This window comes from Setaria viridis, chromosome 6 (assembly GCF_005286985.2).
Source record: "Setaria viridis chromosome 6, Setaria_viridis_v4.0, whole genome shotgun sequence".
Taxonomy (NCBI): Eukaryota; Viridiplantae; Streptophyta; class Magnoliopsida; order Poales; family Poaceae; genus Setaria; species Setaria viridis.
In genome coordinates, this window is record NC_048268.2 from 4397981 (window position 1) to 4412131 (window position 14151).

At 48.4% G+C, this 14151-nt stretch overlaps 2 protein-coding genes, 1 long non-coding RNA gene and 1 pseudogene across 3 annotated transcripts; 2 read left to right on the forward strand and 2 right to left on the reverse strand.

The window, feature by feature from the left end:
- Positions 1-440: 440 nt before the first annotated feature.
- On the forward strand, positions 441-2460 carry LOC117861532 (cytochrome P450 89A2). Its single transcript, XM_072294650.1, has 2 exons — positions 441-2091; positions 2187-2460. Exons 1-2 carry the CDS (start codon positions 503-505, stop codon positions 2272-2274), a joined length of 1677 nt encoding a protein of 558 aa, XP_072150751.1. The 5' UTR covers positions 441-502; the 3' UTR covers positions 2275-2460.
- Positions 2461-2794: 334 nt separating this feature from the next.
- LOC117861533 (nucleolar GTP-binding protein 1) lies at positions 2795-7723 on the forward strand. The gene is made up of 14 exons (XM_034745107.2): positions 2795-3007; positions 3493-3611; positions 4213-4330; positions 4452-4516; positions 4589-4702; positions 4876-4950; positions 5425-5463; positions 5603-5674; positions 5825-5938; positions 6376-6447; positions 6559-6595; positions 6871-6983; positions 7164-7358; positions 7492-7723. The coding sequence occupies exons 1-14, from the start codon at positions 2860-2862 to the stop codon at positions 7600-7602; spliced, it is 1392 nt and encodes a 463-aa protein (XP_034600998.1). The 5' UTR covers positions 2795-2859; the 3' UTR covers positions 7603-7723.
- Positions 7116-9725, reverse strand: LOC117861537 (uncharacterized). The gene is made up of 3 exons (XR_004641799.2): positions 9031-9725; positions 8551-8874; positions 7116-8468 (listed from the first exon to the last, which is right to left on the reverse strand). It is a non-coding gene; the product is annotated as an uncharacterized lncRNA (long non-coding RNA).
- A 2329-nt stretch (positions 9726-12054) lies between these two features.
- On the reverse strand, positions 12055-13840 carry LOC117860345 (cytochrome P450 89A2-like; annotated as a pseudogene).
- Positions 13841-14151: the final 311 nt, after the last annotated feature.

The following is a 14151-nucleotide window of genomic DNA, read 5'->3' on the forward strand; positions in this document are numbered from 1 at the left end:
TATCATCGGAGAGTAATCCACTTTATTCATGGTTGGTTGCCTTCCCGAGTGGCTAAGGGAGGATTGTAATACTATTTCAATTCAGCTAAAAGAAATTTTATTTGCTAAAATGAAAAAATTCGACTATCAAATTTATTGTGAACAAGTTGCAAGACTCAAAAAGTCTATATTTATTGTGAACAAATGTTTAGAGGAAGATATAGGCCAGGGTTACTCTTGTTTAATGGTTTTGTAATAACAGAGATGAATAATTTATAAGTAGATAGTTATAGTTATATAGGTACTTTATTTGGTTAATTTTCATAATGGAGTATACGAGTAATTTAGATCGTAGATTATGTAGTTGTAATCCCTTTGATTATCTTGTTAGCAGTGATGATTAAGTGTTGAGACCGAGCACAGAGCACTTGTGTCATGTGCAGCAAACCTGCAATAAATCCTTGAGATGCTCACGCATGCTATTAACTATTGTAAGCATGTGTAACTCGCAGAAGATAATAAAATGTTGCGACTGAAAGCTGCTCAGTTCCTTCGTCCACCTTCAGCCATGGAAGACTGGCTCTACCACTCCCTCTCCATCACCTTCTGCCTTGCCGTCTCCCTCCTCCTCTCTTCCCTCCGGCCAGTCACCGGAAAGCCGCCGCTCCCGCCCGGTCCTCCACTGCTATCACTGATTGGTCCGCTCATCTTCCTTGGCCGGACCAACTTCAGCATCGAGCGGATCATCAGCGCCGCCCGGTCCCGGTACGGCCCGGTCTTCACCCTCTACCTGCTCCCGTCTCGCCCGGCCATCTTCGTCGCCGACCATGCCGTGGCGCACCGTGCCCTGGTACAGCGTGGCGCCGCCGACAGGCCGCCGGCCAACCTCCCGTCCCGGATTTTCTCCAGCAACCAGCACAACATCACCTCCGGCGCGTATGGCCCGCTCTGGCTCGTGCTCCGGCGCAACCTCACCGGCAAGGTGTTCCAGCCGTCGCGCCTACGCCGGTTCGCCGGTGCTCGCCGGCGCGCCGTGGCGGGGCTCGTCGCCGGCGTCACTCGGCAAATGAGCGCCGACGGGGTAGTTGTCGTCGAGGGGCTCTTGCACCGGGCCATGTTCCGCGTGCTCACCAGCATGTGCTTCGGCGAGGGACTCGCCGCCGACGGCGTCGTCGCGTCCGTCGAGGCGCTGCAGAGGGAGTTCTTGACGTCGGCCATCGGCTTCCAGGTGTTCGGCGTGTGCCCCGCGGTCACCAAGCTCGTGTTCCGGCGCCGGTGGAAGAGGATGCTGTCTCTCCGGCACCGGCAGGAGGAGCTGTTAGTCCCTCTCATACGAGCGTGCCGAGCGCAACGCGACACCGCCGTCGCCGGCGACAGCGCCGCCGTTGACTCCTACGTTGACTCTCTCCTCGGCCTCCGAATCCCCGAAGACGGAGGAACCCGGAATCTCACTGATGGCGAGATGGTGAGCTTGTGCTCCGAGTTCCTGGTCGCCGGCACCGACTCCACGGCGGCGGTGGTGCAGTGGATCATGGCGAACCTCGTGGCGCAGCCGGAGATCCAAGGAAGGCTCCGGGCTGAGATACGCCAGGTCGCCGGCGCGAGTATCCAAGAAGAGCACCTGCCGCGGATGCCGTTCCTCCGCGCCGTCGTGCTGGAGGGGCTCCGGCGCCACCCGCCGGGCCACTTCGTGCTGCCGCACGCGGCGACAGAGACCGACGGCGGCGGCGTGACGCTCGAGGGCTTCAGCGTGCCGAGACACACGTCGGTGAACTTCACGGTGGCCGGGATGGGGCTGGACGAGGCGGTGTGGCCGGACGCGCGGCGGTTCCGGCCGGAGCGGTTCCTCCCCGGCGGCGAGGGCGCGGACGTCGACCTCACCGGCGGTAAGGAGATCAAGATGATGCCGTTCGGCGCCGGGCGGCGGATCTGCCCGGGGATGGCGCTGGCGCTGCTACACCTGGAGTTCGTCGTGGCCAACCTCGTCGCCGAGTTCGAATGGCGAGAGGTGGCCGGCGAGCCGGTGGAATTCGCCGAGAAGCAGGAGCTGTCCGTCGTGATGCGGCGGCCGCTCCGTGCCAGCGTCGTCCGGTGCACAAGGAATGAAAGAACGTGAGCTGCTGAGCCAACCTGACACAGTTCATTGAAAATATTTCTGCTACCTGCTTGTTTGCTTGTTTACTGTACATGGGTTTTTGACTCTGAAGATGCAAGAGCTTTGGAAACTGCAAAGAGACCAATTTGAAAGATGGACACAAGCTCATAGCTGAAGGTTGGCATGTAATTCATACATGAACGGTGTGTTTGTAACTTCTAAGACTGAATCCAAGGATCAGTATTTCCTGTTTTCATCGGAGCAACTGGTGACTAAAAGAGCTTTTCAATGCTTTCTCTAAAGCACAACGGTGCTGATGTAGCTACTTACTAATGATGTCTCTGTTGGGCATCATTCCATCTAGATGACAAAGTCCCAAACTGTAACCTTGGTTCTTCCCTTTTAATGAAATACGTGTTAAGGCACGGTCGTGAAAAAAATGCTTTCTTTAAATAAATAACAACGAAACGAAAATGGCACAATATGCTAAAGGCCGCAAGCACTGAGTAATTATATTCACTAAAAAAATGCCAAATATTCAATTGGAAACCATGAAAATTTGCAACGCCCGTACTACGTTACTTCGCAAATTTGCCGTGCATTTTTGGCGCAAAAGAAATCTGTAACTAAGTTGGGCCGTTCACCACTTAATCTTCTTGGCCCAAGCGACTCCTTTTCCGTGGGCCGCGCAGCAAAACTCCACCCGAGTCCCGAGCTAGCGATATCCGTTGCAGTACGACGGACTTGAGGAGCGCTCTCGCTTGCTGCCGGCGGCAACTGCAGCGATGCGAGCCGCGGCAGGAGGCCGCGCGGTGTTCCACCTCCAGCACCTCCGCCCGCGCCCTCCATGCCGAGCTTCTCCTGCTCCCGCCACCGCGGTCCTCCCCCACTCCGCGCCCGCGAGCCGCGCCTACCACCGCCGCCTCCCCAAAGGTTTGTTGTCTTATCCGCCCCCGCCTCTCCCGCCCACCCTCGCACGCAGGGTGTTCGACGGAATGCCCACCGCCGTTCCCGTTCACTACGGCCTAGGTGGAGCTAGTCACGGGCACGCCGTTGGCGGTCTGTTTTCTCGCGCGGGTTGCTGCTTTGCGCGGTGAACTTCGCGCTTCGTTTCTGTTGGAACCTACGTGCTGTTCTTGCGTGATTACTACACCAGTTTCCACATGGTATTTGACCCAATAAAGTTGAGGAAATGGTTCCTCTTATGCTGCAGTTGGTCTTCCTGAGCTCCCTCCTTAGCTTTTCCTCCTCCTTCATAGGCAATGGTTACCAGAAAGGTGTTTGATGAAATGCCCATTGCCAGTTAGGCTTATCAGTCTGAATAATGCTCCAACAAGCATTATTCTTGTGGTGTGTTTTCATTTCAGTTTCCAGATATTGTTTTGATTATTTTCCACCGTTACTGCTTTCAAACTCAGGCTTTTTACCTACTCTGGAGCCGGGGGTTTCAGCAGTCTACTTGTGTCGGCGAGTACACTCCACAACATGTAGTGTTTCATTGGATGGCAGATTACAGGGAGAGTTAGATGGTGCAAAGGTAAACTATTTTCTCACATTTTATAAGTAATGCAATTTTTCATGTACAACAGGGCAAAACATCGAACCAGCCTCTTTGCAGAATTTTAAAAGAATTTTGCAAGGGTAAGGCTGTCTAGGAATTCCCTTCCCCAGACCCCACCTTGTGTGGGAGCTTTTCGCACTGGGTATGCCCTTTTTTAACAGGGCAAAACATCGAAACCAATGTTCCTACTAAATGAAATGGGAAACAGTGTAAAGCTGATGGCTGTTCTGAAAACTGTAGGTCCCTGCTCCTGGTGTATTTAATCTTGAGTACAACTGAGGGCTAGTGGTTAGAATCACTTAGATGGAAAACTCATGAATACACTGGATTGTTTAAGTGCATGGTTTTACTTAAGTTGTAGTCAAACGGTTGGACACAAAGCATTTCCCTTTAATTTTCCCTGTCTAATCGATTCATTTCTGACGCGCTTGTTTATTTGAATCATTCCACAAAATAAGAATGTCTTCTGTTAGGAAAAGTGATTTATTAGCATATTTGTATATATCTACAGCTGAAATGCATGTGTAAGTTTATTATCGTGTTTACCTGCTATTCTGCTTCTTATACCTGTTTTCAGGGAGAAGTGCGAAAACATGAAACAGTTGGTGCATTTCAAAAAATACCAATGGTGATGCCTGCAACCGATATACTTATGTCAGCACAAAGGAAATCAAGAAATGTGCCACCGACAAAGGGTAAGCTTCACCTTATCATTTTGTAGTTAGTATCACACTTTGCTCTGAAGAGTGAAGGTCATTCTCTTAACCATTTGGTTTCAACACCAGACATTTGCTTTATGATCCACATGTGATGTAGGCATAGCAAATATCGCTAAGCGCGAAAGGAACAAAGGTGCGAAACAACTTGATGCCTTAATGAAAGTAAGTCCGTTGTGTCGTCCCTTTGTGACTCAGTTCGTTCATTTTGATTACTGAGAGACCCTCGTTTGTCAGGAACTTTCAGTACCACTGAGAACATACACAGAAAACTTCCCTAAGAGGAGAGATTTGCATCCTTATGAGAGGTCTCTCATTGAGTTGACTTTTGGGGAGGGTTATTATGAGCAGGTATAGTTCTCAGAGTACTGTCTTCTTGGTTTTAGTATTAGTATGAGATTGTCCATGATGTTACTGAAACACATTATCAACTTGACGTGGATAATACTTTCTTCAAGTGTGTATACTATGATGCTTTTCTCTTCCACTCTTTGAGTTATTATGATGTTGGTAGTGCCCTGCAGGTTCTAGGACGAGTCGATGCTCTCAGGAAAAGGATTACTTCTGTTGGAAAGCAACATGCTTCAGTGTGTGCTAAGGTTAGAATTATATGCAAAATGATTTATATTTTAATCACAGTCATACATATCGTCTTTTGTATGTTCATGCTTGAAACTCATGTCCCAGAATTATCTTAGTTCTGAAACCATCTGACTGAGTACCACAATTTCAGTCTAATGGATTATTTTGATCTTACTTATCAAAGTTTCAAAAGCACGGTTTGAATTTTCACAATGATCATTAGCAGTTTGTTCGTTCTTATGGCTAATAAAATCATAAGGGCCTGAAAGTTACTCTCCGTGTCAGTGTAACATTCTAGTAAAAAATACAGGGAAAATGTGGGATGCTGTTTTGTCTAAAATCAGATCTGTATATCTCTATTTAACAAAATATCTTCTATATTTTGACATTCTTGCGATAGCTCCCAGAGCTGGAATTTGGGTACAAGTTATTTTTTTTCTTAGGAAATATTATGAAATTTGATTCCTGATGTATATATTTGACCTTGACAGTCAACAACAAAACGTGAAGCAGAGGAGCGCCTCGCTGAGGTTTGTTCAAGTCTCAACTTGTATAAATGGTTGCTGTTCTTGATCCTTCAGTGTCTTATGGATCATTGTCAAATTTTATCTGGAAGTGACTCTGGTTGTATTCCGAAGTCCTTACTTTTGTGTCTGTTTACTTTTGCAGGGCAAAAAGAGACTTGAAGAAGCTTTCCAGCATGGACAGCATGCCATTGATGATTTAGTAAATGTAGCAAAGGTATCTACTGCAGTTGTCTTTCTTTGAAGTTAGAGAAGAATGATTTTTGTTTCTCATGGTTCATTTTTTCTGCTCTTTATTAGGGTTCTATTATTATTATTTTTATTTATTGCTATATTAATGCATCTGACTAATCTTTGATTACTTCAGGCTTTGCGTTCTATGCCTGTTGTTGATCTACATATACCGACACTATGTCTAGTTGGATCGCCCAATGTGGGAAAGTCATCATTAGTCCGCATATTATCATCTGGAAAGCCTGAGGTAATGCTCAGCTCAGTTGTTTTTTTATGTTGGTAAACACAGTTTCACAAGCAATTGTCTATTCCTAATGTGTAATCGTAAGTAGTTGTGGTTCTCTTTTTTGACTTGTTGTCTGTAGTTACTACTTACTACTTTTTATCAAACAGAAGTTATCAGTGTCTATGCCTCATTCATTATGTTCCTGTATCAAAGAATCTGTTTGTTGGTGTGCTTCTGGAATTACATCTTTTTGTGGATTTTCTTAGTAGCATTACTCTTCTCTCTATCGTGGACCTAAAGATACGTTCTAGTGAAAATGTGTGACTTTTAGTTCTGATTCTTGAGTTTGTTTGATGAAATCATTCAAGCATTGATGGGTATAATAGTCTTCTCTGCACTTTACAGTTAGCTCATTACTGAATTACTTTTTATGTATCTTTGTACTCGCATTTCTGCAGGTCTGCAGCTATCCATTCACGACAAGAGGGATTCTAATGGGTCACATTGTATCCAATCATGAGCGTTTTCAGGTTCAAGCATTTGCCTTTCTGCTTACCCTGCTCATAGAATATTAGATTCCACCACCAATTTTGCCACTTGTTTTTTTTTGGACACAACTGAACGAAGACATCATTTTGCAGGTTACGGACACTCCAGGACTACTTACGAGGCATGATGGTGAGTCAAGACTCTGTTTGTTAAGCTAGTCATTTCAGAGACTGTGTGCATTTCATGTGTAAATGTATGATACTCTTTTTGTGTCCATAGGATTAATTTTACCTTGTACTTGGATAAATACAAAAACAATACTGTAGTAGACAAGGTTTCTAGTAGAACTGACATAGATTAACATTTACTTAGGACATCTCTTTTTGGGATTTAGTTTATTCTTGCTACAGGCACATACATGTGCACCAAAAGCTCTGATCTGCTATTGTTTTGGGGATTGACAGATGACAGAAATAACATAGAGAGATTGACACTTGCTGTCCTGTCTTATCTACCGATCGCTGTCCTGTATGTTCACGATCTATCCGAAGACTGTGGAACCTCAGTAGCCGATCAGGTACATCTTTGCTTTACTTCTTCAGAGCTTTTGTTGCCATCTATACTCATTCTATGGGATAGCAATCATGCTAGCTTCCCAGATCAAACAGAAGAAACCCCTTGGCCTGACATGTCAAATCACAAGATCTGCTTTCGTTCACTTGAAATGGTTTGTAATAAACATAATGTTCTTTTACAGTACACAACGTACAAGCATATGAAGGAAAGGTTTGGTGATCGCCTATGGATCGATGTTATATCCAAATGCGATCTTTTGGGCAAGAAAGCGCCTATAAGCTTTGACGACGCTGATGAAGATGTGACACAATACAGAAAATTCGGTCCAGAAGGTGCCCTCCGGGTATCTGTGCAGAGCGAAATCGGCGTTAAAGAGGTTAGTTATTCTCATACCAACTTCATACCGAGTCTTCTATCAGTTCAGTCTATACCTGTTTGCCTATGTTAGCGACAGATGCCAGTTCATCTAGTATGGACTAAGTGACTAACATGCTTATCCATATCTCCAGCTAAAAGAAAGAGTGCACCAGCTCCTGACCTCCCAAATGGCTCGGATCAAAGCTGACAAGGCGGAGCATGAAACACAGGAAGCTGGCGTTAGTGTTCCTTGGCGAAGTTAGAGAATGAATACTTGCGCACGTTCGATGTTTATGTAAATTTTCCACTCATGAGGACCGTAACTAATTTGTGAGTGTCTTGCAATTTTGGCCATTTCGATGTTTTAGTATGTCTCCTTGCTAAGTTCGTCATTTTTCTCCACAAGCTCACTGCAAGTATTTTTCAGCAGGGAGTTGTTCCTTTCAAGACCAGATTTGATCTCCGTGAGCTCGTTTTTCAAACCAAGCAAAATTTTGACTTGCTCCTCAAGTTGAGCATTCCTTGCCTCGAGCTGCATTACCCTACCACTCTGGACTAGCATGCTTTTTTTGTCTAGCCATGGCCTTCTCCCTAGCAACTTTCTCAATGATTACAGACTACAGAATCAAAGCACCCATATGAAGACATTCTAAGGGATAAATAATAACAAGATGAAATAACAAGAGAACAGAATAGCAAGTCACCTTGTATCCAAGGGTAGCGCTCATCCTCACTAAGTCCTCTTCCTTAAAACGCCTAAGGCCCCGTTTGGATCATTGGAATTGAATTCCATCATAATAATCATAATTTAGACACAAATTAATTAAGCTAATATAATTGTATGTGGAATATAGTTGTATATTATAGTTGGTGATATGGGAGAGATACTTATATGCTGCACTTCTACCATAGAGAAGCGAGTCTAAGAGCGTGCTATAAGAATTGAATTCCATTCTAATAACCATAATCTATAGAATCAATTTCCATCTCCCACCCCATGAATTTAAGATAGGCTTATATATAAACTTTGGAAAGTTGTGGAATGCCACATTCCAACATAAATTAGCCTACTCCACTAATAGATTTCAATTCCTTCATACCAAACGGGGCCTAACTGAATTTTCATACTCTGCCAAAATAAAACATGTCAACTCACAACACAACCAAAAAGTCAAGTGCAGATGAAACCAATCTCAAGAAAGGCCGCTTACTTTTGGGATCAAAGGATTTGTCCTCCTCATCAACCTCAGCTGCCACATCGAGTTTCTCAAGATCCATAGGGCTAGCTTCGCCCTCCTTTTTTTTCCTTTGCCTGGCTAGCCTCGCCGGTTATCACCTCAGGCATTTTGAGGGTCTCTTTCACCGTTTGCTCTACAGCACGCAACCCCTCTTGAGTTTTAGCCCCCCACAACAAGGGTAAGTTGTACGTATTATAATCCTCACTTGACCCAGGCATGTGGACAGCATAAGCTCCGTCCTAAGTTCCATCCCGAAGGCCTTGTTGAAGCTTGCCAAGGATGGAGATAGTTTAGAATCTGCAGCATAACATTTCACTTTAAGTTTTAGGCGAGGCTCCCTATACAGCTCTCTAGGAGCACCGATGGTTCTCTCCAGTTCCATCAAAAACCTTAGTGAGGCACCACCACAATCAAAGAATCATAACCTAGGCAAGAGGATAAGGACATGTTTACCTGACTTGGCCGTCTTCGAAGCTAGCATCTTAAGCTCCTTGGCAAGTTCTTCAATTTTTTCCTTCAAAAGTGTAGCCTCAAGACGAAGCGAGGGTGCGGTAGTTTCGGTTTTAGACCCCTCCAAAAGAGTAACAGCCTCGTGGGCGACATGAGGACCGACTGACATATCCACATCTACCTCGATGTTATCTTCATCCTCCATAACCCTGGCCACCTGGGATTTCTTTCCAGACTTTTTTTAATTTCATTCCGGCCAAAGCACCGACAGCCTCAAGCTCAGGTTTAGTTGCACTAGAGGCCAATTTGGAAACAGGCCGAGCAGATGACCTCGCAACCTCACTCAAAGAACTTTGCTCCAATTTTTCTTTCTTTTTCTGGGCTTTGAGGCTTGAGGTTTTTTAATTTTGCCTTTGCAGCTTCGAGCACAATGCTGGGTTGGCTACTTTCCTTTTTCAAAGTGTCTTCACGGGAAGTGGTGCTCTCAATCTTCCTTTTCTTTCCCCTGCCGCCACCACCAGCCTCGCGCAACCTTTTCGAGGCCTTGCGGGTTTTGGGGTGCGGCAGCGCTTCAATGCCGAGCTCATCGAATACTTGGTTCATCCGAAGTTCATGGGGAACAATCTTCTTGATTGACTTTTGCTCAATCTCGCTGACTGGACTAATAATAATGACAGCGTGCCTTTCAACCTCCTCAGGAAAAAGGCTAGGGTTAATTGCCTCAGGTAGCTCCACTCCAAAGCAAGGGCATAGGAGTGTACTCATACTCCACGAAATAGCCTTGGGAACGAGCTCAAATGAAGGCCACTCGTTGGAGAGAGGCCAAACATTGGCCGCCAAGAACTCCTCAATGAGGTCCCACCCAATGATCAATTTTGAGGCCACAAGGAAGGCACCCTCGCACTCCCTAACGACCTTCAACCTTGTAAATGGAGGAGTTGTGGAGATGTCCATGGGCCCCAGTGGCGTATAAAAGGGGTAAAAGGGCTGAGTCTGGCTAGCAGCTTCGACCATATCAATCTTAAGATAAAACCAATAATTGAGCCAATTGTCGTCCCATCTATTCCTCTTGGCAAACGAAAGCTCGATCCTCTTGATGCCTTGCCTTTCATTCTTTCTCCATGTAGCAAAGGTACAACATCCAAAATGATTCTCAAAAACACGTTCCTCACCATCAAAGGTAACCTTCTTCTTCTAGATATGGAGCTCAAACCCATCCACATCAACATGACCACCAAACGTGTGTTGCTCCCAGTAGAACTTAGACAGAGCAACTAAGGAGTTTGGTGTCAGGTGATGCAGCTTCGCTCGGTATCAGTCCAGAATTGAAGGTAGCAGCTTGTCACACGGGAACCTTAGGCCAGTGGTGAAGAAATCCTTGAACACAACAGCTTCGCCGTGCCTGGGCTCTGGGATCACTTCATCTCCAGGTGCCTAGACGACTCCTTCTAGGAAGTAATCTTTGTCAACATAGAACTTTATCATATTGGCAGAGATGGAAGATCTCCCGAATCGCATGGTGGGGATGTAGACTTCTTTAGCAGGCACCAACTCTGACACTTGAGCGTCAACACTGCCAAGATCCTCACCCTCCTCACCACTTTCACCCCCCTTACTGCCAAGATCCTCAGAACTAGCTTTGGACCTGGCGCTGCTCGCGGTGCCTTCCTCACCAAAGGTCAACCTCGCTGCTGTCATAACAACCTTCCCTATACTCTGATCCTCTGAAGCTTGTTCAACCTTATCAAATGGCCTAGCTTCGTTGCGAAGCCTGGCTTGTTCGGCAAACTCTTCTAAAGTCATAGGTCTTGCAGTCTGAATAATGCGAGCCAGCTGCAAAGACATTGAAGACATCACATCAGAAAATGAAAGCAAGAATGATCAGGATAAGGAAAAAGATGTAGGTAACCTTGATACCTTTGAGATCCTCGAGGCCAAGGATGACAGCATGCAACGCTCAAACCTCAAAGCGCGAAGGCAGCGAAGCAAAAGCAAGAGCGTAGGGATTTCAACTGCGAAGGTAAAAGTGAAAGCGACCCGCACCCCCCTTTTATAGGCGCGGTAAAAGGGCGTGAAACGACGCCTATAACCACGAGCCAAATGCGAAGGGTCACCCAATAGCCGGCTGACACGTCACACCGAAAAGGCAATCGTTGGCTCATTTCGAACCAATGCTCGAGGGTGATGTTTCTTGGGAAGAAATCCTCAAGTCGCGAGTTCAGTTGTCGGTGTCTAACCTTGCCCACGAGGGGCTACTGTTGGGGATTGCCCAAAATGACAGTCACCCTCGAGGTCGTTAGGACCAACGTTTTAACACAGCTTCTCGAAATACTCAACCTCGGACAGAACTCATTGACCTCGGCTAGAGAATACGGTGCGAAGAAGCAATCTTAATCTCGAAACACTGAATTTCGGCCCAAAGCCAAGTAGCACTCACCATTCTTTAAACCGAATGGTCCTAACCTCGAGCACTCGAAACTAACCACGAGTGCCTAGTTGTTTGTTATGTTGTGTAGGATCACACTTTTTGGTCGGCAAGCGAGGCGCGAGGTTGCGCGTTTCTCGGTCGCGAAGTTAAGGCGATCATGACCCTCGAGGCTGAGTTGACCTTGGGCGCGAGGTCAGGACCCTGGATGCGAAGTTGTGAGGAGCGGAATTCACGGAGCTGTGTGAGAGCGTGATTCGTAGAGCTGTTGGGCGGCGTGAGAAGCGTGACTGTAGGGCGGCGTGAGAAGCGTGACCTCCAAATGACTTTCGTGTAAAGTATATTCCAGGAATGTAGTGGTTGAGTAAGGGTGATTATGAAATATAAATACCCTCCGAAATACTATCAAAGGGAGCCCTACCCCATTGAACAATGGATTGATAGTCTTAGTGTTCTTCATTTTGTTGAATCCTTTGTCCTCGCCGAAGGTAGAGGCCCAACACGATCACAAGGACCGGGCGATTTGTTCTCTTCAATGTACGAATGCATCGTTTGGCTTTAGCATTTTCTTTCTCAATTTTTGATATAGTTTCACCATATATTTCTGCCACTCCCTTCAAAGAAAGAAAAATAGAAAATATTGCCGCCGCTCCTTACCACCACACTAACCCATGTACAGTAAACAAGCAAGCAAGCAGGTAGCAGAAATACTTTCAATGAACTGTGTCAGGTTGGCTCAGCAGCTCACGTTCGTTCATTCCTTGTGCACCGGACGACGCTGGCACGGAGCGGCCGCCGCATCACGACGGACAGCTCCTGCTTCTCGGCGAATTCCACCGGCTCGCCGGCCACCTCTCGCCATTCGAACTCGGCGACGAGGCTGGCCACGACGAACTCCAGGTGTAGCAGCGCCAGCGCCATCCCCGGGCAGATCCGCCGCCCGGCGCCGAACGGCATCATCTTGATCTCCTTACCGCCGGTGAGGTCGACGTCCGCGCCCTCGCCGCCGGGGAGGAACCGCTCCGGCCGGAACCGCCCGCGCGTCCGGCCACACCGCCTCGTCCAGCCCCATCCCGGCCACCGTGAAGTTCACCGACGTGTGTCTCGGCACGCTGAAGCCCTCGAGCGTCACGCCGCCGCCGTCGGTCTCTGTCGCCGCGTGCGGCAGCACGAAGTGGCCCGGCGGGTGGCGCCGGAGCCCCTCCAGCACGACGGCGCGGAGGAACGGCATCCGCGGCAGGTGCTCTTCTTGGATACTCGCGCCGGCGACCTGGCGTATCTCAGCCCGGAGCCTTCCTTGGATCTCCGGCTGCGCCACGAGGTTCGCCATGATCCACTGCACCACCGCCGCCGTGGAGTCGGTGCCGGCGACCAGGAACTCGGAGCACAAGCTCACCATCTCGCCATCAGTGAGATTCCGGGTTCCTCCGTCTTCGGGGATTCGGAGGCCGAGGAGAGAGTCAACGTAGGAGTCAACGGCGGCGCTGTCGCCGGCGACGGCGGTGTCGCGTTGCGCTCGGCACGCTCGTATGAGAGGGACTAACAGCTCCTCCTGCCGGTGCCGGAGAGACAGCATCCTCTTCCACCGGCGCCGGAACACGAGCTTGGTGACCGCGGGGCACACGCCGAACACCTGGAAGCCGATGGCCGACGTCAAGAACTCCCTCTGCAGCGCCTCGACGGACGCGACGACGCCGTCGGCGGCGAGTCCCTCGCCGAAGCACATGCTGGTGAGCACGCGGAACATGGCCCGGTGCAAGAGCCCCTCGACGACAACTACCCCGTCGGCGCTCATTTGCCGAGTGACGCCGGCGACGAGCCCCGCCACGGCGCGCCGGCGAGCACCGGCGAACCGGCGTAGGCGCGACGGCTGGAACACCTTGCCGGTGAGGTTGCGCCGGAGCACGAGCCAGAGCGGGCCATACGCGCCGGAGGTGATGTTGTGCTGGTTGCTGGAGAAAATCCGGGACGGGAGGTTGGCCGGCGGCCTGTCGGCGAACGCCGCGCCACGCTGTACCAGGGCACGGTGCGCCACGGCATGGTCGGCGACGAAGATGGCCGGGCGAGACGGGAGCAGGTAGAGGGTGAAGACCGGGCCGTACCGGGACCGGGCGGCGCTGATGATCCGCTCGATGCTGAAGTTGGTCCGGCCAAGGAAGATGAGCGGACCAATCAGTGATAGCAGTGGAGGACCGGGCGGGAGCGGCGGCTTTCCGGTGACTGGCCGGAGGGAAGAGAGGAGGAGGGAGACGGCAAGGCAGAAGGTGATGGAGAGGGAGTGGTAGAGCCAGTCTTCCATGGCTGAAGGTGGACGAAGGAACTGAGCAGCTTTCAGTCGCAACATTTTATTATCTTCTGCGAGTTACACATGCTTACAATAGTTAGGCCATGTTTAGTTACCTCCAAACTTCCAACTTTGACACTATGCAAAAAGAAGATTCCCCATCACATCAAACTTGCGGTAGATGCATGAAGTACTAAATGTAGACGGAATAAAAAACTAATTGCACAGTTTTGTTGTACTTTGCGAGATGAATGTTTTGAGCCTAATTAGTCAATATTTGGACAATAATTCACAAATACAAACGAAATGCTACAGTTACGCATTTATGGTAAAATGCCAATTTTGCCACTCCCAAATTGGGAACTAAACAAGGGCTTAATAGCATGCGTGACCATCTCAAGGATTTATTGCAGGT